A 24,464-nucleotide genomic window follows, 5' to 3' on the forward strand; every position below is an offset into this window, starting at 1 on the left:
TATTAGGTGAATTGAGCAAAGTAGAACTTGAATAGTTGCATCCTTTACAATGTAAGGCAACAGACATGACAGAGAAAAGACAAGAAAAGCTGGGTTGTTGCATCTCTTCCAATGTAAGGGGAATTGAGTAAAGTAAAACTTGAGTTGTTAGATTACGTACTATGTCACAGGTGAGTTAAGAGATGAAAAATGGAATTGGGGCGATCACATAATGCCACCAACAACAGAACATAGGCCTACGAGACTTTACAGTCTGAAGTGTATTATAACATTCGGATAGCCGTTCGGATAATCGGATTATACTCGTCCAGTGACAAGGAACTAGATGGCTTCTAATCTGGATTTGTCGATGTTTGAACTGCCTGAGTAAAGCGACATTTTAACATGTTAGTTGACTCGCTGCTTATTTTCACATTCCCGGTCGAATCCAGCAGGTTTCCTCTCGTTTTTACCATCGCCACTGTCGTATAAACACAATGCTCTTGAGTAATGTATAAAACATCAATCAATTAAACAAACAAATAAACAATTGTCATTCTGTAGCTATTACCCTATATCTGGACACCATTGTACACAATAAACCTTATTTGATACAATTCGAAAATAGTTCTATAAAGTCAGTTCCACCTGACGCAAGGTTCATGAACGACGAAATGTCAACATTTGTTGTTATACAGGGCTTATATCCAGACAAATGTAAACGTTTAAGTGCGAAAACACGGCGGGTTGTTCTGGAATCTGTATGTGTGTCCCGTAGATCTATCACAGGTGTACCTTTTGTCATCTCATTCCTGAGTATCTGTAATGGAATACCGAGGGGCGCATCATCCAGACTCCTGTGCGATGACGAAGGGGGCGAATTTGTACCCTATAGCACACAGGTTGTTTTACAGTTGGATGTGACCTGCTTACAATTTCACCAAAACACATTAATTGGTTTGATCTGTTTTCATTTGTGGCAACGAACGATCAACTGCATGCCGCTCATCTTATACACAAAAACCCCGCCAAGCGTTTGGGAAATTTACGACGGTCCCTCCACTTGAAATCTGCCATGTCATGCTCATTGCTTACAAATACGCTTGTGTGAGGAGAACCTGCACGAGTCCACTGTCCCAGTTGTATAGAAGAGACCAACGCTAACATCATGCCTACAGAGAAATCATTCACCAAAGGTAATTTCAGTCGTGTTTGGAGCTAACTCTTTAAGCTAATATGTTTGTATTGGTTGCAATTCAAGCTGTTTTGTAGTGTACATGTCTAATTCATTCTATCCTTGATACAGCTGAGCATTTACATGTAAGTTAAGCGTGTGCGTATGCCGATACCTATATATAGCCAGTGTGATTAACGCTAAGGGGCTTATATATACTTCAGCAACACGCGGAGTTGGTTTAAATTTTAAAAAAAAAAAAAACATCAAAAAACACTCACTGGCCATATTGTAACAGTGTACCTAAAACAACCACCTTATCATTTACACTATTCAGGCGTAAACGTGTGGAAGCAGTTGACGTGTAATGAACACACGTATGTTGTCACGAAATATATATGTCACTATGGCACAATTGACGCGGATTTTGCATGATGCATGTAACCTCCGACGGTGTAATTCCATTATAATTCTCAAATATATTACTTCGATCTCTAAGAACTGGTTATGAATACGCAGATCAAGAGAGCGTTCCAAACCCATAATGAAGACATGTATATACGTACCGGTAGGTGTTAGTGGAAGGGGCTGTAACACATGTTGCAGCTTGATCTTTGATGGCCAGTCTATATTAGAGGTCGAGTAAACCTGTGTGTAAACGTATCCACATGACTGATTTGAAGTAGACAGGCATATCATTGGATCTAAGTCTAGTGTGCTGTATCTCACTATGGTGCACACAAATGCATGAAGTCTGGTCAGGTGAAATGTAGAACATCTATAGCAAGCATGCTGTTGACTGCAAGCATGCAGTGAAAGGCAGACAGGCCCATGACCCAATTATTAGGCTGATATCGCCTATTTCAAGACCGTAGAGTAGTTCGACCGAACTCGACGCCCAGATACACATACTGAGGGTTGAAATGTTCAGTGCCTCCCAGTACTCAAGAGGGAAATGGTGCCGTAGGATCAGACCTCCCAAAATCCGTTAACATTAGTCACATGTAGGTGTCATTTTATATGTGTGACCACGGCCATTACTGCCCATGTTAGCTGTAGGAATAGCCGGACGATCTAGCGCATCGTATGTATCATATGAACTGAAGCCAAGGATTTCGGGTATGATATGTAAGAAGCCCGTAAGACCTTTAATGTTTAACTAGACCATTTATCACCCACATATTCAATACCTACGCGCATGCAGTGTTTCTGCTCTATTTGTAAATTCTAAGTAGAGCGTTTAACGAGGATATAGCGATATACGTACACAAACGTACATTCAAGCAGCATGTGATATGGTGAGTGAGTGCCTGGGGTTTAACGTGGTGTTTAACAATTTTTCAGTCGTATGACGATGGATTTCCACCGCCCTTTTTTCGGTGCTGCTTCACCCGCCCGAGCCATTATACTGATACCGATCAACCAGTCGTTGCACCATCCCCTTAATGCTGAACGCCAAGTTCAACTTCCTCTTTTTTAAGGCCGTAGGTGTGACCCGACCCAGGATCTAACGCTCCCGACGCGAACGCTCTATCAACTGTGCTATCGGGGCCGGTTACATGCGATATGGAGAAAAGGGCTTTGTAAACAGCGATGTTAATATATGTCACCTGCCGTATACATAGAGTGGTATATACAAACATATGTCGTCATTTTTTCACGTTAAACCAGTAAAGCTATAAACAAATCGATGGAGGCAAATGGAGAAAGGGAACAAGATAGTAGTCACACAACTCCTTACATCCTAACCTATGACTTTAAAAAATAAGGAGCTCAAAAATTTTGCACAGATTGGGATAACATCATTGATTTTCAATCATTATCTATAGAGGAGTAATGATCACTTTAATGTATCTGTATACCGCTAATCATTATTCTTTATCTCGGACATCCGAGATCTCATGACATAGCATGCCAGCGCGGAGCAATGAGTTAGCTCCTTACCAATGTGTGCCCTTGTGGTTAGCGTGTTAGCTTATCACCAATGCCTGCCATAGTATGTAGTTTGTAAGCTCCTCACCAATGCGTGACCTAGTGGTTAGCGTGTACGCTAATCACCAGTGCTAGGCCTAGCGTAGGTAGCGTATAAGCTCCTCACCAGTGTGTGGCCCAGTGGGTAGCGTGTAAGCTCCTCACCAGTGTGTTTGCTGTAAGTTCAAATCCAACTCATACTGGCTTCCTCTCCGGTCATATGTTGGAAGGTCCACCAGCAACACGCGGATGTTTCTGGGCTTCCACAAACTACGATCATGTTTGGGACACGACGCAAAAGTCCGGTTGAGTGGAGTTGGGTCTTCATACTTAAGGTTTGCCAGCAATCTGCGGATGGTCGTGGGTCTCCCCCGGCTTCTGTCCTGTTTCCTCCCACCATAATGCTGGCCGCCGTCATATAAGTGAAATATTCTTGAGTGCAGCGTAAAACAACAATCAAATAAATAAATATAATAAATATTTTTTATCTGTGTGCCTATAACACATTTTTATTCTGTACACACCATTGATTTCTATTGTTCTTTATCTATGCACAAATGATTCCAATTCAAATCAAACCATGGTCCATTTTTTTCTGCAGATTCTCCGTTCCCGCCTTTGGAAGATGGCAAGTTGCGGCTATACAGTATGAGGTTTTGTCCGTTCGCCCAGCGCACACGGCTCGTCCTGGCTCACAAGAATATCCCGTATGTTATTAAGCCTGCATTGTTCAAACTCCATGATATTTTGATGAAGAACACACATATTTTCATGATCGCAAATCCCAACAAATACGTTGCAAGAGCTACATGTTTTTATAGAAATACAACGTGTTATATATTACATTGCAGTGAGATGTCATTTGTTATTGTCAAAATTATACGAACATATATGGTATGAATATTATGTATGATGATAACAAGCCGAATACACTGTATGTTGCAATGAGGTATTTCTTAACATAAACATAAACTTACCCTGTATCCTATGTCATCCTAAACAGACATGCGCTGTTGCTGCATCAAGGACAGTTGTAGCTTTTTAATCGCTCCGAGAAATCCCCTCATGGAGACATTTAGCAAAAATTAGCACTTTTACATTGAGTGAGGTATATATAAACGCAAACTGTCTTGAACAAAATTAAATTGAAGAAATTAAAATGCGGATTAAAAACGGTTTTGTCATTCACTTCATACACAATTGGAAATGTTTTGCTTTTTGATTGTATTGTAGATTCGAAACGGTAAACATTAATCTTAAAAGTAAACCGAACTGGTTTCTGGAAAAGAACCCTTCTGGCACTGTTCCGACCATAGAAAAGAACGGCCAGATAGTATACGAGTCAGCCATTTGTAACGACTTCCTGGACGAGACTTACACCGGTAACGCCCTAATTCCATCTGACCCTTACCGGAAAGCAAGAGACAGAATCTTACTGGAACAATTCGGCAAGGTAGATGAAACTTAATGGTTTTACACTGTCAGCATTTTGTCGATAATACATATTCTGTGATGGTTGATAATATGGAAAGGTTAATCCCAGTGCACGCGGACAACATTTGTTCATGAAAAGGGGATTACGTGATGTAGGCAACAAAAATCTTTGAACTTTTACCTCGTGAACGTGTAACCAAAACAAGCATTCTTGATCGACTGTGTTTCTCCTCCGATGTCTTCGACAACTGACAGCAAATGTTGCCTGTGTTAGAGTAGCTGATAACCCGGACCATTTATCACCGGGGCCTGAAAATCCTGTTTTCGGCAACAAATCTTGTTCGTCAGAGTTGGGTTTAGTTCAGATTTATTTTGGGAAGAGATAGGCGGAAGACAGAATTGGCATAATAAACAGATTATGCCTACAACATGACCGAAGTGACTCATTTGCACTTTATTATTTATAGCAATGTTTGGTCCAAATTAAGTTTTGAATGAATGCTGTATTTACAGGTTGTGGGTGGTTTTTACCAAACGTTGAGAAGCCAGGGCAAGGACGATGCAGTCAAACAAACCTTTGAAAGCAACCTGGACTTATTTGAAAAAGAACTTGGCAAAAGGGGTGCTTTCTTCGGAGGTAATGCCCAAAAAAGTGATTTAATAATTTAATTTTTTCATTCCTCTAAATAAAGGGTTGGCCAGAAGGAGATCCTTGCCTTAAATGAAGGGTGTGTCAGAAAGAGATCCTTTGCTCTAAATAAACGGTTGGCCAAAACTGAGATCCTTCTCTCTAATTGAAGGTTGTGCCAGAAAGAGATAATTTACTCTAATTAAAGGATTGGCCAGAAGAAGAACTGTTCCTCTGAATGAAAGATTATTCAGAAGGAGATCCTTTCCTCTAAATGTCTGGTTTGCCAGGAGATCATTTCCACTAAATAAAGAATGTACCAAAAAGAGATCCTTTCTTCCAAATGAATGTTTTGCCAGAAGGACACCATTTTCTCTGAATGAATGGTTTGCGAGAGGGAGATCCTTTACATTAAATGAAGAACTTGTCAGAAGGAAACTTATCTAAATCAAATGTTCGCCAGACGGAGATTCCTTCCTCTAAATGAAGGGATTGCCAGGAGATCCATTCCTCAAAAAGGATTGTCCAGAGGGACATCCTTTCCCTTAAATGCTTGACCATGCAGGAGATTGTGTCCAGTTGAAAGGTTAACCAAACAAAGGAATGGCCACAAGGAAAACCTTTTATTCATTTAAGAAAGAACCTGTTGTCCTAATGAAGGGCAAACCAATGACAATAAACAGTCAAAAGGAACAAAGATCTACTCATAGGCTGACCTTAGTTTAGATTTTCAGATATGACATTATTAAGCCATGATGTTTTTATTTTCTAATGTGTAAAATGTAAATGTAAAATATGCAACCATTTTCCCTAATACTTTGGATCTAAACAGTCTTCATGTTTAATATATCTTTTACATTTCAGGAGACTCCGTTTCGATTTTAGACTTTCTCATGTGGCCGTTTTTTGAGCGGTGGTGCCTTCTGGAAATTTTCTGTAATTACAAACCCAGTCCTGACCGTTTTCCCAAGCTACATGCCTGGATTGCCAGGATGTTCGAACAACCGGCAGTAAAAGCAACCATGTTCCCACCGAACGTACATGAAATTTACATAAAGTCATATATTTCCGGTGAGGTCCCGGACTACGACTACGGACTCTAGAGACTGAAAAAGGGAAGAAATACTCTTTTGATGCAAAGCTTGCTAAAGTCTGCTCTTTTGCTCTGTGAAATGCAAACGATACAAACGATATGAAATGTCAATATCACTTCATTTACACCAGATTTAAAGCTGTTAAAAGCGTTTCGCTTTCAGGGTCAGAGTGCCCTAAATTATTATTATCCTTTATCTATTTTTACACAGCTGTTCATTCGCCGTCAAATTTGCATAATACGTTAGACTGCTTTTGAATCACTGACGTTCATGCTTGAGAAATGAGAATTAAAAGAAATCTAGATAATAGTGATGCGATGGCCATATATAACATGTTGTTTGTCTGAGAAAAAATAATTGGCTTGTTTGTTTGCTTTGTGTTTATTTCGCTTTCAACATAATTTAAGTTATGCCAAGACCATATCTTCTTGTAGCAGAACGGCCCAATCTCACGCTATTATAGAGTGTGGCCTGTGAGATCCTGATGCTAAAGACGCCAGACATTAAGCCCTTCCCTTCACCCAGTCAAACTTAGCCACCAAGTTACCAATATTACCAATACTAAATTCTTGGACATTTTCCGATTTGGGAGGTAATAAAGCTGAGTTTAAAGCGTTCGCTCCACAAACACTGCCACCATCATTCATGTAGGCCTACATTCTAAACGATGTAGGATAGTTTTTCTTTTCCCGCGGAAACGATTCCGGGAGGATCAGTATCGTTCATGTTTATCCATTGTCATCTATTCTTATACAAACCGTGAGTTTCTCACTTTGGCTGAGGTAGACATAGGATTAAATACTTTATGACGTGTTTAAGCGTGTTGCTATGGTTTTTTGGATTCAGCTTCAGCCGAGGTTTCTCGCTGTAGAAAGCTTGATTTCCTCAAGACTTTAGTTGGTCATTTGGTCATTTCCAAAAAGTAAAGTTAAACTAACTTCGTGAGCATGTTACATCCAACCCGAATGGGCGAACCTGACATAACTTGTAAAAATTTACAAACAATGTAAAACTCCTCTTAGTGGTTCCTTACCAGGATATATGGTTTGAGAAGTTCTTCAAGAATTTCCCGATATGTATTCTGTAAGCGAAGATAATCTGCTTACAAAATGGGCTAAGCGACTAAATTTGCATACGAATCGTAACTGCGCAGTATACTAATCGAGGTCAAAGGTCGGTAGCTGGCTCTTCACACTCGCCCTTGGAGATTTACTTGATCTCAAGAGACGATAGGGTATAAACTAGTATGCTTCGGAAAATCAACGATCATCGATGAAATATCCCCTGCGTGATACTGTGCTCTATATGTGTGCAAACTCTGAGTTCAATTCCTGCAGTACTTTTTAAGATAGCACCCTTAAAGGTGGAGAAACAAACTACATAAAGTTCCGATGAAAGAGTCCGAAAAGTTAGTTGTAAATGTTGTCTTCAGTATTTGTTTCGATATTTTTTTTAAAGAAAAAAGTACTTGAAAATATTGTTTGTATGGTGGGTATTTGGGATCACATTTTGGTAAACATAGTCTTTGTGTACTAATGTTATAAATGGTGACTTAACACATGTTTAAGAAATATATTTGCACTAGAATTTGTTCTTTTCAGCTAAAAAACGTGTTAAACCTCGATTTGGATCATATTTATAGTTTTAATATATTCATAAGTATTATCATAATTCAGATTAAATGCATATGTTGGATATAAACAACAACTTCACATTCGAATATATTTATTAGACATGCAACACATCCATATTTAGAACATTATAATGCAAAGACGATAAAAACGGAAAGGTGGTCCCAAATACCCACCATACACATATATTTTCCAATACCCTTTTCTCCTGGAAAAAAAAATATATTAAAAACCAAAAGCAAATAAGTTCTGACGCTCTTTCATCTGATTTTGGCATCATTTTTATGTTTTCTTCTCCTGAAACATTTTATTTAACATTGCTTTCTCTATTATTTTACGCCGACCCCGAGGCCCACGGTATCATATAAGCTACGCCTGTAATAACAGGCGAGCTAAAAGACTTCACAGCAGTGCTCACAATCCGACGTCATTTCCCTTAATTGGCAAAGAGGAAAACAAGCACAACACACAATTCCTTAAAAAGAGCTTAAAGTTTTAAATTTTATTAGCACAAAACTTCGTGTATATGACAGAATAGGAGTGTAGGTACTGTACACAATCCCTATCAATCCCTGTCCCTATAACCTCTGATATATATACATATATGCACCAAATTTCCAATGTACAACCACTGATGCACAAACCTGTGCCATCTACATGCTGCAGTACACATACAGATTTACATGACAAAGGCACTGCCCTTGAAAACTCAGACCTCATGCAAGGAGATATCATACAATAATACACTGAGTCATACAGGGAACTAACATCTGGTCAGCATTCATTCCACCAATTATTTACACTCTGGTTAGCGCACCTTGCTTATCTTTTCACACAATCATATTCAATCCCTGCTTTGTAACAAATGAAAGAAAAAGAAGACAAAAAATACACAAAAATGTCACAAAACTGAACATATATGGTATCGTATTTAATGTCGATGTACACCTTTAATGTGCCTCTGAGTGCTGTATGCCTTCAGCGTCTATATTTGTAGTGTCTGAACTTTGTGACGTCTACTACATGTATATAACCTTTATTAGAGAGCTTTCGTGCCATGGTTACACCATTCAGGCAAATGTCACAATGTACAGAAAATCTGGATGTATAAAAAAGATATAGGAGAGGGACAATATTATTGTATTAGTATTAGAGTATAATTTGGGTACACGAATGTACCACATATCTGATAGCTAGAAAACATTAAATTAACGATTATGTACACATGGAAAAATAAGTATGTCTAACAAAATAAACAACTGTATTATTTCACAGCATGAAAACATTTAATTTTTTTTTCAGAACGAATATCTTTCGTTCACAGGCTTTCACACAAGCTTGAATGCCAGAATTAACGGAGAGGTTTAAAACAGACACATTTGTGTGGTTGTAACACCAAGAATCCTGGTACAGTTTCCGGGAGTCGTGAGAACCTTCTTGGTCACAACACAGACGTTTTCCGCATCAATACCTGGTGTAATATATAAATGGTGCTCATCATTATTCCTTAGTCAGCTTGCGGTTTAAATGTCAATGGCATGACGAGAGGAAATTATGGGAATCGTCGCAGCACCATGCTGAATACCACGACATGAATGTCGAAACAATGTCCAATTGGACTATACCCTTAGCCATTAATAGCTTTATCATACAATGCAGTTGCAGATAGTTGATTGTGGATTAACAGAGAATTGTATCTCAAAGCAGTCTTTTGAAAAGTGTAAGTTCGTGACCTATGAAAACCACGTTGGGAGACGCAGGGCTCACTTAAAATACTCCGTAATTTATTTTGTAACTTCTCTCGTAAATCACGGAACCTTTGGGAAAAAAGCCTACAGTTTCTTCTTTGAAAAATATAAAAAATAACACAACTATTCACAAAGCTGTTTAGTGGTGGGTGGGGCTAATATTCGACGTGGTCAAGTATCACACGTCATCTATCCTCATGAAAGTCTTCACTAGGACAACGCTAAAGAGTTAACCAATTAGCTCGTGAAATTAATGCCTTGTCAAAATCATAGCGAAAGTCATACTGAAGACGATGATATCAGACAATAAATCACTGACTGATCGATTGACCGTTTGTAGTGGTATCGGTCGAATTAATACTCCAGGGATCGGAGAGGAAAAATTAACACAAACTTTTACCGTAACACATAAACATAGCCAGAGCAACTTGCCTGTAGATTATTCTTTGTATGTGGACAACGGTCCAAATATTCAATTCACAGATTTCTCACCTAATAGACACTTTAGTAAAGTTTGGGTGTCTGTACGAGCTGGACATAGCAAAATATCACGACAAATTACAAGTCCCATATGCAAAAAGCCGATCTGTCCACACAAGAGTATATATTTGTCCAACAGTTTTGATCATCCAGCAAGTGGCTGGTATTAACAGCTCATATGTACCATATGTGACCTACACGTAGTATTTGGAATACAAGCATTTAATACAATTAGGTCTACGGTACACACAAAAAAAAAACAACAGCGATCTTTCAAATGACCTATTTACTCGAACCCCCCAAAAAATCTTCAACCCTACTTCATGTGATTCTACAACTGTCATGTTACAAACTTTTACAGAATTTATACAACACTCTTCAAAGTGACAGATTTTTTGTACTAACTTCAACTCACTTACACCTAACCAAAAACACTTTCATATACCCATATTATATACTTCAGAATGTATTACCTATATTTACCAGGTTTCGGTACGATCAATAATGAAAAGGCTTCATCATAATCCACATTTCACGCTCTTGAAGATCCATCACCGTACAATCACCATCATGATCAACGCTTCACAAGCCCAACCACGCACACAACGAAAGATACCATAGCAATACCTCCCGCCACTATATGATCCACGCTTCACATGCCCAAGATGCCCCCCCCCACCCCCCACAGCCATAGATCACATAACCATACCACCGCCACTATATGATCCACGCTTCACATGCCCAAGATACCCCCCCCCCCCACAGCTATATATCACATATGATCCACGCTTCACAAGCCCATCATGTCCATACACACACACACACACAGCTACAGATACAACCATACCACCGCCACTATATTATCCAACCTTCACGTGACCATCATGCCACCCTCCCCCCCCAGCTATAGATGACATAACCATACCACCACCACTATATGATCCACGCTTCACAAGCCCATCATGTCCACACACAGCTGAAGATCACATAACCATACCACCGCCACTATATTATCCAACCTTCACATGACCATCATGCCCCCCCCCCCCCAGCTATAGATGACATAACCATACCACCACCACTATATGATCCACGCTTCACAAGCCCATCATGTCCACACACAGCTGAAGATCACATAACCATACCACCGCCACTATATTATCCAACCTTTATATGACCCATCATGCCACCCCCCCAGCTATAGATGACATAACCATACCACCACCACTATATTATCCAACCTTCACATGACCATCATGTCCATACACACACACACAGCTACAGATACAACCATACCACCGCCACTATATTATCCAACCTTCACATGACCATCATGCCACCCCCCCCCCAGCTATAGATGACATAACCATACCACCGCCACTATATGATCCACGCTTCACAAGCCCATCATGTCCACACACACACACACACACAGCCATAGATCACGTAACCATACAACCACTAATATATGATCCGTGCTTCACATGCCCATCATGTCCAACAACACACAGCTATAGATCACATAACCATACAACCGCCACTATATGATCCGTGCTTCACACGCCCATCATGTCCACACACACACACACACACACACACACACAGCCATAGATCACGTAACCATACAACCACTAATATATGATCCGCGCTGCACAAGCCCATCATGTCCATACACACACACAGCTATAGATCACATAACCATACCACCGCCACTATATGATCCACGCTTCACATGCCCAAGATGCCCCCCCCCCCCCCCACAGCCATAGATGACATAACCATACCACCGCCACTATATGATCCGTGCTTCACACGCCCATCATGTCCACACACACACACACACACAGCTATAGATCACATAACCATACCACCACCACTATATGATCCACGCTTCACATGCCCAAGATGCCCCCCCCCCACCCCCCACAGCCATAGATGACATAACCATACCACCGCCACTATATGATCCGTGCTTCACACGCCCATCATGTCCACACACACACACACACACAGCCATAGATCACGTAACCATACCACCGCCATTATATGCTCCACTCTTCACATGCCCATCATGTCCAACAACACACAGCTATAGATCACATAACCATACCACCGCCACTATATGATCCACGCTTCACATGCCCATCATGTCCAACAACACACAGCTATAGATGACATAACCAGACCACCGCCACTATATGATTCGTGTTTCACACGCCCATCATGTCCACACACATCTAGTGATAACATTACAGATAACATTACCAAGCAACGACTACTATATGATCCGCGCTTCTCAAACCTGTACAAGCACATGTCTAATGAGCCCATTTAATGAGCAAAATTTCACAAATATCCACATAAAATTTCACCCATATCCACATAACCCACATGCTAACAGGAGTTCTGACAGTCGGAAAATGTTGCATATTTAGGCGTTATCCTAGACTAACTCGGTAATATCGTAACGTGTGTACATAATATTACTCAGGTTTCACATTTCATTCACGTGCACATGACTTAGAGTTTATCTAGGCAGCCTAGACATTCAATGCAGTAGAAAATGTCAACAATCTGGATATATGAATTAATGATATTAGCACGACATATTAAAAACAATAATACATTTTCTTTAAGTTCATGATGTTTGTTACAGTTGCATGGTGTTATGTAACCCACATCAAGCTATTTAAAAAGATACCCAGGCGACCATGTCTGCCTTCATCAATAGACTCTATGCTTTCAGTACAGTTTTGAGTATTGTCAAAGATTGCAAGGATTTTAATGCTTTAAAGAAAGCCTGGATTTACAATGAGTTGTGACTTCATAAAATGTTCAACACATCATATTCATTTTATTTTCATTTTCTGATCTCATCCCAGCGAGATATCACTACCAGTTCAAAGGTATAAATTCGGTTTTATGCATACATATTTAGACATCCTTGAACCATCATTTTGAACCCAGGTCTAAATTTAGTTCTGTAACATCAAGAACTGGAACAACTTTTACAAAACTTTGTCAACAGAACTTTTTCTTGCTTTCTTTTGTAAATAATGTTTACAGTGCAGTTAATAGCATCATAGAGCCACATGATGCACATGGAAGTTTTGTGAAAGTGGACACCGCTCATAACACCAGGAAAATAAACACCTGAACTGGAAAAGCCTAGCGCACTGGATGAAATGACCAAATTCTCAGAACATTATTCAACATAAAAAAGCACTAACATGATATAAAATTTAAGCACTAACTTCTAATATAATGCAAAATGTACCAGCAAGTTTCTATACTGTATCAAACTGATTGTAGGTTCAAACGTCTGATACTTAGGTAAACAAAATTAGCACATTAGTATTTAGGTCTGGTAAAGGTAGACAAGACTCAAGTGTAAGTCAAACTGGAAAGCCTAACAGCAGCTCATATCACTTCAATAAGCCTTACAACAAATCACCAGAAAACTTATTTAATAATACTGAATGCATAAAAATAAACAAAAGTTTTAAATGATTTGATTTGGCTTAATTTTCAGATACAATACCATATTTCAAAAGAAAAAGAATTATTTTTTTATTGTTTACAGTTATCCATCAGCCAACAACTGGAATTCAATTGTCTGTGTTTTTCTCTTAAAAAGCAAATTTTTATCAACACCAATTAAAGAAAACACAGTTTAATACATACACAGAGATTCAGGCAAGCATGTGTAATGAAAGGTTATGACATGGGAGTCAATAAATGTAGCAATGTGCTTCCATTCAAGAAAATAACAAGCATTGGTATTTTTTAATAAATAAACATTTTGTGATAAACTTCACACATTCAACCAGATGACCGACTCAACACGCACATAGGGGAATAGACCCCATGAACCGGTAAATTACAGGGTAAAAGGGGAATCTTTCATAGCCTGTAGTACTTTGACTCTATATTTGTTGTAGACTCAAGATCACCTTCAACATACAGGTATATTTTCTGTATAGTAGCCAGCAGTGTCTCCTGGTAACATCATGATAATAATGTAATACTGTAATGTCCTGTCTGACTGAAGTATCACATTAACGACACCACAGTGGATATCTTACCCAGTCACACTGTACACCAAACTGGACACCTTGTCAAATCACAGACTAACTGTTTCTTTAATATGCTGGCACTAAATGTGAATCATAAACTTAAGGTAACCTAATTAAATATAATGAAATGAGATGAAATTTACTGGGTTGGCTCAAAGTTTTTATAAAAAAAATCATCAGTTTAATAATTTAAAAAAAGGACCTTAAAATGTGTTAAAACAAGCCATGGAAACCAAAGAAAGGCTGCTCAATAACTCCTCTCTGTACACATATTAACTGACAATGTGTGAATCACACATAAAAACCTATCAGAGCACCACGGAAAATCAGTATTATTTCGTTCTAGGCAGCTCAAGGGATAAAACTGTGTGCTGGTGTAAGGTAAAGAGACGGATAATGGCAAGGACAAGACAAGGTGAACAATGGAATTGTGGGAATGTTGAAGGTGAGACAAGCCAGGCTGCTTTCCTCCAATCAGCAAGCAGTCATCAAGGACCAATCACAAACGCTGATAATGCGAACAGAATAAATACGGATCCACCTATCAATGTAACTGAAAAGAAAGGAAAGGATCACCATCTATTATGACAGTCATTCTTACCTAATTTCTTAACATTTTCACATGCTTCACTTGTTTGTTACATTTAAAGAACATCATTACATGTAACACGGCAATCAAAAACCACTTTGCTTCAATCACTACAGTATGTCTTTGTAGAACCTACTGCCATATTTTATGGCATGCCACCTTTAAACAAATGCAATGCTGAAGCACAGTGTGAATAACAGTCCAAGCTAACATGTACATCATGAGTGTCACTGTACCCATACAGAGAACATTGCAAATGTTGGTCTTTGGCCCAATCAGGGTTTGAACCTCTGAACTGTTCACCTAATATTAAGGAATATGTGCTATAAGATAAACCACTCACCTGTGTTTACAAAGGGCATGGCCTTAGGACCTTAATGATGAATATCTTACTAATTTTCACACATATCCTATGTTATATGATAAATTTGTATACTAAGCTCACTCTGGGAGCCAGACTTCACTTTCTACTAACAAATATATAAAAAATTTATTTATCTCCTAAGTAGGAAACGTTTCCTGATTTTGGATAGGGATTGGACCGGACCGTGTGTGCTATAAATTTATCGCAAAAATCGACTCGACAATTTTCACAGATATCCTTTGTACTATAAACCTGTCCCCTAGAATGGCCAGCCCTGTACAATGGGTGTGGTGTAACGACCTTCATAATGAATGACCTACCTGTTTTCACAGGTATCCTTTGTGCTATAAACCTGTCCCCCAGTACAGCCAGCCCTGTACAATGGGTGTGGTGTAACGACCTTCATAATGAATGACCTACCTGTTTTCACAGGTATCCTTTGTGCTATAAACCTGTCCCCCAGTACAGCCAGCCCTGTACAATGGGTGTGGTGTAACGACCTTCATAATGAATGACCTACCTGTTTTCACAGGTATCCTTTGTGCTATAAACCTGTCCCCCAGTACAGCCAGCCCTGTACAATGGGTGTGGTGTAACGACCTTCATAATGAATGACCTACCTGTTTTCACAGGTATCCTTTGTGCTATAAACCTGTCCCCCAGTACAGCCAGCCCTGTACAATGGGTGTGGTGTAACGACCTTCACGGTGAATGACCTACCTGTTTTCACAGGTATCCTTTGTGCTATAAACCTGTCCCCCAGTACAGCCAGCCCTGTACAATGGGTGTGGTGTAACGACCTTCACGGTGAATGACTTACCTGTTTTCACAGGTATCCTTTGTGCTATAAACCTGTCCCCCAGTACAGCCAGCCCTGTACAGAGGGTGTGGTGTAACGACCTTCACGGTGAATGACTTACCTGTTTTTACAGATATCCTTTGTGCTATAAACCTGCCCCCCAGCACAGCCAGCCCTGTACAGAGGGCGTGGCCTAGTGTTCCACCTATGATTACACCTATAATGTCCTGGGAAGAGAAAACGAACATATAGTACAATGCAAAAAGGCTACCAAAGGCTACCACTATTAACATGTATTTACAACATTGATTGTAATGGATAATACACTCAGCTGTGAAATAGGACATAAACCCCAAGCATACATATACACAGTGTACATACATACTGTGACGCAAAGAGTTCGAAGATGTGTGGTCATATATACTGTGCCTTCTTGTGGGAGGGCGAGTCCATGCCGCCAAAGTGCTGCCGCCACTGAAGTATCATGCTGAAGACACCAGACATGACATCTCACCCTGTCACATTATACTGACAACGGGCCAACTAGTCCTGTTTCCTTACTCTATAAACCTCTCAGTGCCGAATGTCAAGCACCCTTTTTATGACTGAGTCTTTAGTATGATCTGACCTGGGTTTGATCCCATGTCTTCCAACTTTGAGGCAGATGATCTTACCCTTAGGCCATCATAGTGGTTACCTGAAATTTTGTAACTTACGCTACTTAATATGCACTCAGCGAATCAACAATGAAACATCCCTTTTGTGTTATGGTGCTCTACATGTGTGCAAAACATCAACTCAATACATGCAGTACTTTATAGGAAACCCCATTAGCATTGTGTTTAACATCGCTTTCCGTGTCATTGGGCATCTAGACGCTGTTGTTTTGGGTGTAGCATAAGCCAAAAGGTGTTTGCAGAAAGACCATTGACAACTACAGTATATCCATATGCCAAATTACATGTACCTGAAATAATTACCTCAAATTTATTAACTGGCCCATAAGAAAGGCTCTGAACATGTATTCTCCACTCTTTCCAACATTAGTTAATTTTATGAGTGGAACTGTGGTACCTGAGGTAAATAACTGACCATTGTCAAGTTACTATCAAACTTTCCCATGTGTTATGTACATAAATACATCCACAAGTACACTACATTGTATACTGGTGAAAAACAAGTGCTCTCCAGAGAACATAAGACTGAACAAACGGCCACACCAGGTCTTTTATCACTTATTTTGACCAAAACCCCATGAAAACTTAGAGCTGGGTTTGAACTCACATCTTCCAAAAGTGGATATTCTCTACCATGACTGTTTTGACTTGTCACCCACCTCAGTCTCTGCTCTGGCCGCCAGGATGATGGTGGCAATCTGAGAGCGATCTCCCCACTCAGCCAGGAATGTCAAGGTGAAGGCCTGTAGGAAGATCGTGGAGATAAAGCCTCGGAACCATCGCCGACTCGGCGTGCGGATAATCCCTGTCTCAACATCCTGTGTGCCCATATTGGCTTTCACAATCTGTGGGAATTTGAGGACAACAAGTAATAATGAAAAGACATTCCATAATAAATGTACCATCAAATTGGGCTATAGGCCTACAAGTTTAAACCAAACTTAGTACTGATAACCACAGCAGGCCAGCAGCGCCCTATTGCTGTTTGATAAAAAAGTGAACTTCAAAGAAAAATGTGCCCTTCCCCGAAACATAGATGTACAACATAAATTTCTTTCAAAGTTATCCACCGTATAAAGTTGGAAACTGGACTGGACACAAGAGAGATAGTTGATAACTCCTCATCTCCACGTAGTTCTCAATAAGTAACATAAAAACTCAGGTGCATGAGCCTTTTAGAGATAGATGCTCAAGTGATCTTAAAGGGAAAGACCTCTAAAAATCAAAGTAGGCACCACTACATAGACCTCTTAAAACTATCCACAAATATACTTTCATTTATTTTTTTAGATTTTTGTGGAAGAGTTAAAGTCACTCAAACATTTGAATACTAAGGTGAGCTTCACGGACCATGCTATCAGAGGTTAAGAACTCTGACGTCACAGGAAGTTAATCCTACCCTAATCACGACACTGAATGTTGGAATAACTCTTTTTACCTATGAGTAAAAGGTTACTGAAATAATGTTCCCCAAAATTCCTTCCTTTTGATGAACACCAGGAAAATAGGTGATGTGACGTCAGAGTTCCCCGATATCATCATTATGGTTCATAAAAGAGCACCATAGTATTCAAATATTTGAATGCCTTCAACACTCTGAAGAAAATCTAAAAAAACAATTGAAAGTATTTTTACGCAATAGTTGTCAGTTGTCTGTATGTTGAACCATACTTCATATTTTACCTTTCTTTTACTTTAAAGACCTACCAAAGGACTACGACTCAGTTTTAACGACGTCAGGCCAGGGGTGTACCAGAGGTCTGGCGTTGTTTGTTATACACGTAGTACACGTAGCTTGTACTGAACGGCTGAAACTTTTAACATTCTTCAGAGAACAGTAGAGTGAGGAGGCCAAAGTTAGTTGTCTCACTACAAAGCAGGAAATGTTCATCTGATGTTTCTCAACAAACCTCGTCCTCTCTTTTCTTCAGATCAGCCTGTACTTCCTCATACTCCTCTTGACCCTCATCCGGGGACATGTTGTAGCCTGAGGTGACACAGACACACATATGCTCATGAGCTAATAACTCAACAGCCTAATAAACTAACCTATGAGCTACATGCATCTTGACAGCAGCCTATCCACTGGCCCATATAAACCTTTTCTTGATAACACACAATAATAAATTTTGACAAAAGCCTCTATGAACTATTTTGACAACAGCCCATCAATAATGATATGGGCTACATGTACTTTGACATCAGCCCATCCACAACGATATGGGTTACATGTACTTTGACAACAGCCCATCCACAACAATATGGGCTACATGTACTTTGACAACAGCCCATCCACAACGATATGGGCTACATGTACTTTGACAACAGCCCATCAATAACGATGTGGGCTACATGTACTTTGACAACAGCCCATCCACAACGATATGGGCTACATGTACTTTGACAACAGCCCATCAATAATGATATGGGTTACATGTACTTCGACAACAGCCCATCCACAACGATATGGGCTACATGTACTTTGACAACAGCCCATCAGTAACGATATGGGCTACATGTAAATTGACAACAGTCCATCCACAACGAGTACTTTAACATGTACAACATGTACCTTAATACAACCAATCGATTATAAACTGGTTATTTTTACAACAGCCTATCTATTGACCAATAACCTTTTTCAACAATAGCCAATCTCTGAGCCTGTAACATTTCTTGTGAAAGTGTATATATTGACCCATAACCTTTCTTGACAAAAAGCCGATGATATACCAACTTATAACCATTCTTAACAATGCTTAATAACGAACTATCCAGTAGTCTTTTCACTTCACAACAGGCCTATCTGTTGAGGTTTGGCCTCAGATCGAAAAAAGCACACAAAAAAAAAGACTCGAGATACTTGATAAGACTGTAGTAAATTAAAGTCGATGAAAATTATCAAAAGTAATTATGTATTTATTTTCAGCTTTTAATTTTCATTTAATCAAAAAGATGTGTCAAAAGGAGAATTCTTTGAATAGGATTTTCTGTTGATGACTTTGATTTTTTTTTCTCAAAACATTAAGGAGTACTTTAATAATAGGTGTGAAAAAAACTTGACAACAGATAAGGAGTTAAGAGGAATGTCTAATTCAGCCAAGGCTAGTGTTTATGAAGTTAAATGTATAATGCACTTTTAAAAGCTGAATGAATTCACATTCACATTATCTTAAAACATGGGCAATCACTGGCAGTTCTCCGTAAAAAAACTGAGAAAAATATGTCAAGTGTGTTACTGTCCAACACAACAATTAGGTTGTGCCTGGTTTATCTCACCTTCTCTGAGCATTTTGATTCCAAAGACAGCAAATAATAACGATGATATATAAAAGGTGAGCTTTCTGGGGATGATTGATGTGGCGTAACCCATCAGAGCTGTAACAAGAGGAATGTCAGATATGTCACTACATATACTAGCCTTTCAAAAAAACTCAGCACATGTCTATAAACCACTAAGATGTTTAGGTATAATACTTGACACTGAAAACCACTAGTATATTATGCTTTCAAAACTAGGGTGCGGCATGCTCAAATTTAGGGTCGCTTTGATCTATTTTTCACATTATGCCACAACTTTACACAAAAAACCCCCTGTGAATTTAAATACCAGGGCACCAGCCAATATCAAGATGCAACCAGTATACGATCCCTCCAAATGTAGCTGCTCGCCACTATTACGGTGTATGAATTTCTTCTCCAATAATGCATCACTCTCTTTCATAACTCTTTCTTAAATATCACAAAAAAACAGAAAGTGTGATTAAGACAAAGGGTTTGTTTAAACCTTATGAAAAGCAAAATCCTGATCCAACAGGTGTTGGACAACAGATCCCATACTACCCATACATGTAGATATATAAAATTCACAGAATTTCAACATTAAACGAAATGCTCTAACCTGACAAGACTGTCATGAGGGCCAACGCCCCCAAGGCTCCTGTAAACACCGTCACTCTGGAGTGTCGCATGGCCATGATTGCCGCAATAAAGAAAGTTTTGTCTCCCAGTTCAGACACAATGATGACTGCCAGGGAGGCAATAAAGGCATGCATGAAGCCAACATCCAGGTCAATGCCCCATTTCTTAGCCTGTTTCTTGAACCTGTCAACAGTACCTCCACCTCCAACATCATCGGGCTGAAACAGACCAAAACATTTATTTATTTATTTATTTCATCTGTGTTTTACGCCGTCCTCAAGAACATTTAACTCAATGACCAACATTATGACCACAGAGAGCAAGGTGATGGATTATAAATTATGACTGATCTGCTTAAAATATAAATTTTATACAGTAAGTCTGTGTTCAGTAAAGTTGAAACGAGTTTGTGTTTCTTGTCATTCATTCTTTCAGGTTCAGAGGGTTTTTATTGCTACTTCACTGCTTTTTTCACACAAAAAAATCTGCAAATGTAAGAGCAATTACACACAAAATTGATAAAATGAAAACAGACAGGACCAAATGTAAAAGTCATCCACCTGTCTGAAGGATTACACTTTGTTTTGTTTTTTTTCTTCACTTTTGGCTGTGTGTGCTGTCTTCAGTACATGCACTTGCAGAATTACAATTGATTTTAAGATTACCGATACAACACAATAATGTGTGGTAGATTGGAAATATCAGGGCTGCAAGGAAATCATCTCATTGGCTTATCGCATTGTAACCGATACCCATATCGGAGTCGATTAACAGCCTGTATGGATCTGTTTATTCAGTCGAACTCCGTACAGGTGTTCATTAACAGGCTATGTAGACGATATAGCATCACGTCTATCATGCCAATTATCACACGGTTCTTGATACTGGAGTTCCCTTTATTTTCTTGGGCTTTGATTGGTGTTTAACACTTTAGTCAACAATGTTTTCACTTATACGACCTCGGCTGTTTTATGATGAGTTGAGTCACCTTATTCCCATAAAAACAACCAAAGCAGTCACTTCACTACCACATGAATAATGACTGCTTTGCCCACATAAATATTTGATCTCAGGTGCACATGTGCAAGGAAGTGGCAGCTTGAGATGGAGTAATAAAGTGTTGTGTTGCACTAGCATACTGTTAGGGCAACTTAACCAGGACCAAAATGTTCCTTATTGTTTAGTGATTCTTGGTACATAAATTATATATCCCAAGTTTTGAATCTCGTAGTTGAGTGTGTTCCGCTGATTTTCTTGTCAATTATCTATACTTAAAGGATTAGCGTCCAGATTTATCATTTATTCATAATTTCATAATTAGCTGCTCCTGTATATATTGTTAAATTGAGTGCCAAAAACTGCTGAAAAAGGGTGCAATAATATGGCACTGGTTTTATGCATTCTTTGCGCCAACATTTGGTAGTCTCAGCCAAATTATGTCATACAAGTCCAACCTTAAGGAGCTGTCAGAGCTTCGCCATTTAGCTCAGTATTAAAATGACAACAAGCATATCACATCTGAATGATAATCCTTTAACTATGGAAGTGTTCTTTGCTTTGACAACAGGTCCAAATATCAAAATTGTCAAAGTCAAGTGGTTGTGTTGGATGGTTTTTGGTTTGGCTCAGAACAGGTTAGTTGATTATTGGGACCACTCAATAGACACTGATTTATGTTAGGGAAGTTTCAATGCGTGTGCGAATATGTGTTAAATGTTCCCAACTGTTAACTCGACTCATTTGGGCTGTTTCCATCATAACTCTCACAAACCTCATTGCACGAATTGAGAGTTACCCGATTGCAACTGGCTCTCCATCTATCATCACATATTTATTTATTTATTTGATTGTTTTACGCCACTCTCAAGAGTATTTCCCTTCTACGATGGCCGCCAGCAGTATGGTGGGAAGTCCACGAGCTTCCGTATGTTGCTGACAGACCTTCCCATGTACAGTCTATCATTATATAAGCTGGAGAGCTACAGGACTGCATGTAAACTGTGTACTGACTACCATACTCTACATTACTGCATGCTCAAAAGTATATAATTTAGTGAGAAATCTACAACGCATGTTGTGCTCTCCGGCTGTCGCCGATTTTCGTCACATGTTGTTGTTGTTGTTACTTGTAACAGTTGTTTCTTGAATCACTCCATAGTAGCTGAGTGAAGAAAGCAAAACTACATTCTGAGATACAAAATCAGCAGCTACACATACCTTGGACTTCCTCTCTTCCCCATGAATGTGTCCACTGATGTCGGGCTTGCGTTCTTTCGAGTCTTCTTTCGACTCCTTGCTACTGTGAGTTTCAGCACAAGAACCTGATTTCAACAATATTATTAACATACAAAGGCATATCACCACCGAAACACGCTTCATACAGCACGCCATAATCGGCGTTACAAAGAGCTGATATTGCCCTTCACTTGATCCTATATCTGAACCATGCAGTATGTACTTTTGACAAGAAAATGTGGTTGTTGACGATGCACACGTCGGCTACTGTCTCTATCCTTTTTTCCCTCCATACGATAGAGAGTTCATTTAGGAGGCGCAAAAGGGTGCCCTCCACTTCCTTGTTGATCGAAATCTTTAATTAGAGGCTAAATTGGCCACGTCCGGGCGTTAATTCTGGACAGAAAAAAATAGCCCAAAAAACATTCCAACTGTTCTGTTTGGAACTATTATCCATGCTCTGCATTATTTCAAAAGTAACATTTTTGAGTTTGGATCTGGATGTTATCATGAGGAAATCTCGCCCCGCGGCCCGCGGGACGAGGACGGAGCAAATCGTGCGCGAATGGTACCAGAGGAGCGCGGGACGAGGGGGCGAGGACGGTCTCCTTTCGCTCGCGATTTGCACCGTCCTCGTGCCGGATTACGGGCCGCGGGGTGAAATGTCCTCATCCGGCTTCCATAGGATTTGGATTTGACAAATATTTTGCGGACAGAAATACACTTTAATACAAACTGCAGAGCTTTCATAATTTGCTGATATACCCTGGGGCTGCAAGGAAATCATCTCATTGGCTTATCGCATTGTAACCGATACCCATATCGGAGTCGATTAACAGCCTGTATGGATCTGTTTATTCAGTCGAACTCCGTACAGGTGTTCATTAACAGGCTATGTAGACGATATAGCATCACGTCTATCATGCCAATTATCACACGGTTCTCGATGCTGGAGGTCCCTTTATTTTCTTGGGCTTTGATTGGTGTTTAACACTTTAGTCAACAATGTTTCACTTATACGACTGCGGCTGTTTTATGGATGGAGAAATCCAAACACACCTTTCGAGTTAATTACAGCCGCTGCTGAATAAGCGACCGACACAGGTTGTTTCGAACACACGACCTTATTGGTGGTCAAGGGCTAGACTTCCACAGAGTCAGCGCTGCACAAGATAACCGTCCCTGAGTCCGGTTGTTCAAAACTCCTATAAGACTTACTGGTAATACCAGATTTAACTTTAAGCCAAGTCTTCAATTTTGTACTTATCCTAAAAAACAAATTCTGCACCAGTACATTAAATATGAACTAAGACTGCTGCTGTTATACTTTGACATTGGACATCTGCATTGGCTACTGAGTGTTGCTAAAATTTTTAATATAAAATATTACTTAATACAACTATTAGCTAATACACTTTCGAACAACTGGGCCCTGGTCCAATGAAGGTCAGCGTATTAAAGTCACGAGGTTTAGCCTAGCTGTCAGGTGTCTGGCGAGGGGAAGCGGTTTTCCTGGGGACTATGACTTCTTATCATAAATGTGACCCTTGTCGATCATGCAACTGAAATATAATAAGAAGATAATTTAATTAGCATAGCCAGTAAATACACACGCACAATGTACGTATATAGTCCCATCCTATACGATTATCTATACAGTTATA

At 39.5% G+C, this 24,464-nt stretch overlaps 2 protein-coding genes across 3 annotated transcripts; one reads left to right on the forward strand and one right to left on the reverse strand.

Annotated features, from left to right (window-relative positions):
- The first annotated feature begins 1,095 nt into the window (after positions 1-1,095).
- Positions 1,096-6,366, forward strand: LOC135473064 (glutathione S-transferase omega-1-like). Of its 2 annotated transcripts, none has more exons than XM_064752861.1 (5): positions 1,096-1,175; positions 3,726-3,831; positions 4,358-4,577; positions 5,072-5,195; positions 6,051-6,366. In XM_064752861.1, the coding sequence occupies exons 1-5, from the start codon at positions 1,148-1,150 to the stop codon at positions 6,287-6,289; spliced, it is 717 nt and encodes a 238-aa protein (XP_064608931.1). In that variant the 5' UTR covers positions 1,096-1,147; the 3' UTR covers positions 6,290-6,366. The 2 variants fall into 2 exon arrangements, with proteins under 2 accessions (XP_064608931.1, XP_064608930.1); XM_064752860.1 differs by lacking the exon at positions 1,096-1,175 and adding an exon at positions 2,135-2,272.
- A 5,988-nt stretch (positions 6,367-12,354) lies between these two features.
- LOC135472815 (putative divalent cation/proton antiporter TMEM165) lies at positions 12,355-23,032 on the reverse strand. Its single transcript, XM_064752498.1, has 7 exons — positions 22,783-23,032; positions 20,546-20,783; positions 19,924-20,022; positions 18,555-18,631; positions 17,304-17,489; positions 16,089-16,194; positions 12,355-14,768 (listed from the first exon to the last, which is right to left on the reverse strand). The coding sequence occupies exons 1-7, from the start codon at positions 22,954-22,956 to the stop codon at positions 14,704-14,706; spliced, it is 945 nt and encodes a 314-aa protein (XP_064608568.1). The 5' UTR covers positions 22,957-23,032; the 3' UTR covers positions 12,355-14,703.
- Positions 23,033-24,464: the final 1,432 nt, after the last annotated feature.

The sequence above is a fragment of the Liolophura sinensis genome, chromosome 8 (assembly GCF_032854445.1).
Source record: "Liolophura sinensis isolate JHLJ2023 chromosome 8, CUHK_Ljap_v2, whole genome shotgun sequence".
NCBI lineage: Eukaryota > Metazoa > Mollusca > Polyplacophora > Chitonida > Chitonidae > Liolophura > Liolophura sinensis.

Bases quoted from the DNA above. Each gene is read 5' to 3' on its own strand.
- LOC135473064 (XM_064752860.1), top strand. From the start codon at position 2,200: ATGTTAGCTGTAGGAATAGCCGGACGATCTAGCGCATCGTATGTATCA. The intron at 3,832-4,357 runs GTATGTTATTAA...ATTGTATTGTAG, and splicing joins CTGGCTCACAAGAATATCCC to ATTCGAAACGGTAAACATTA. The intron at 4,578-5,071 runs GTAGATGAAACT...CTGTATTTACAG, and splicing joins TACTGGAACAATTCGGCAAG to GTTGTGGGTGGTTTTTACCA.
- LOC135472815 (XM_064752498.1), bottom strand. From the start codon at position 22,956: ATGGCGTGCTGTATGAAGCGTGTTTCGGTGGTGATATGCCTTTGTATG. The intron at 16,195-17,303 runs GTGGGTGACAAG...TTCTCTTCCCAG, and splicing joins CGGCCAGAGCAGAGACTGAG to GACATTATAGGTGTAATCAT. The intron at 14,769-16,088 runs GTAAGTCATTCA...CTTTCTTTTCAG, and splicing joins AAGGATATCTGTAAAAACAG to TTACATTGATAGGTGGATCC.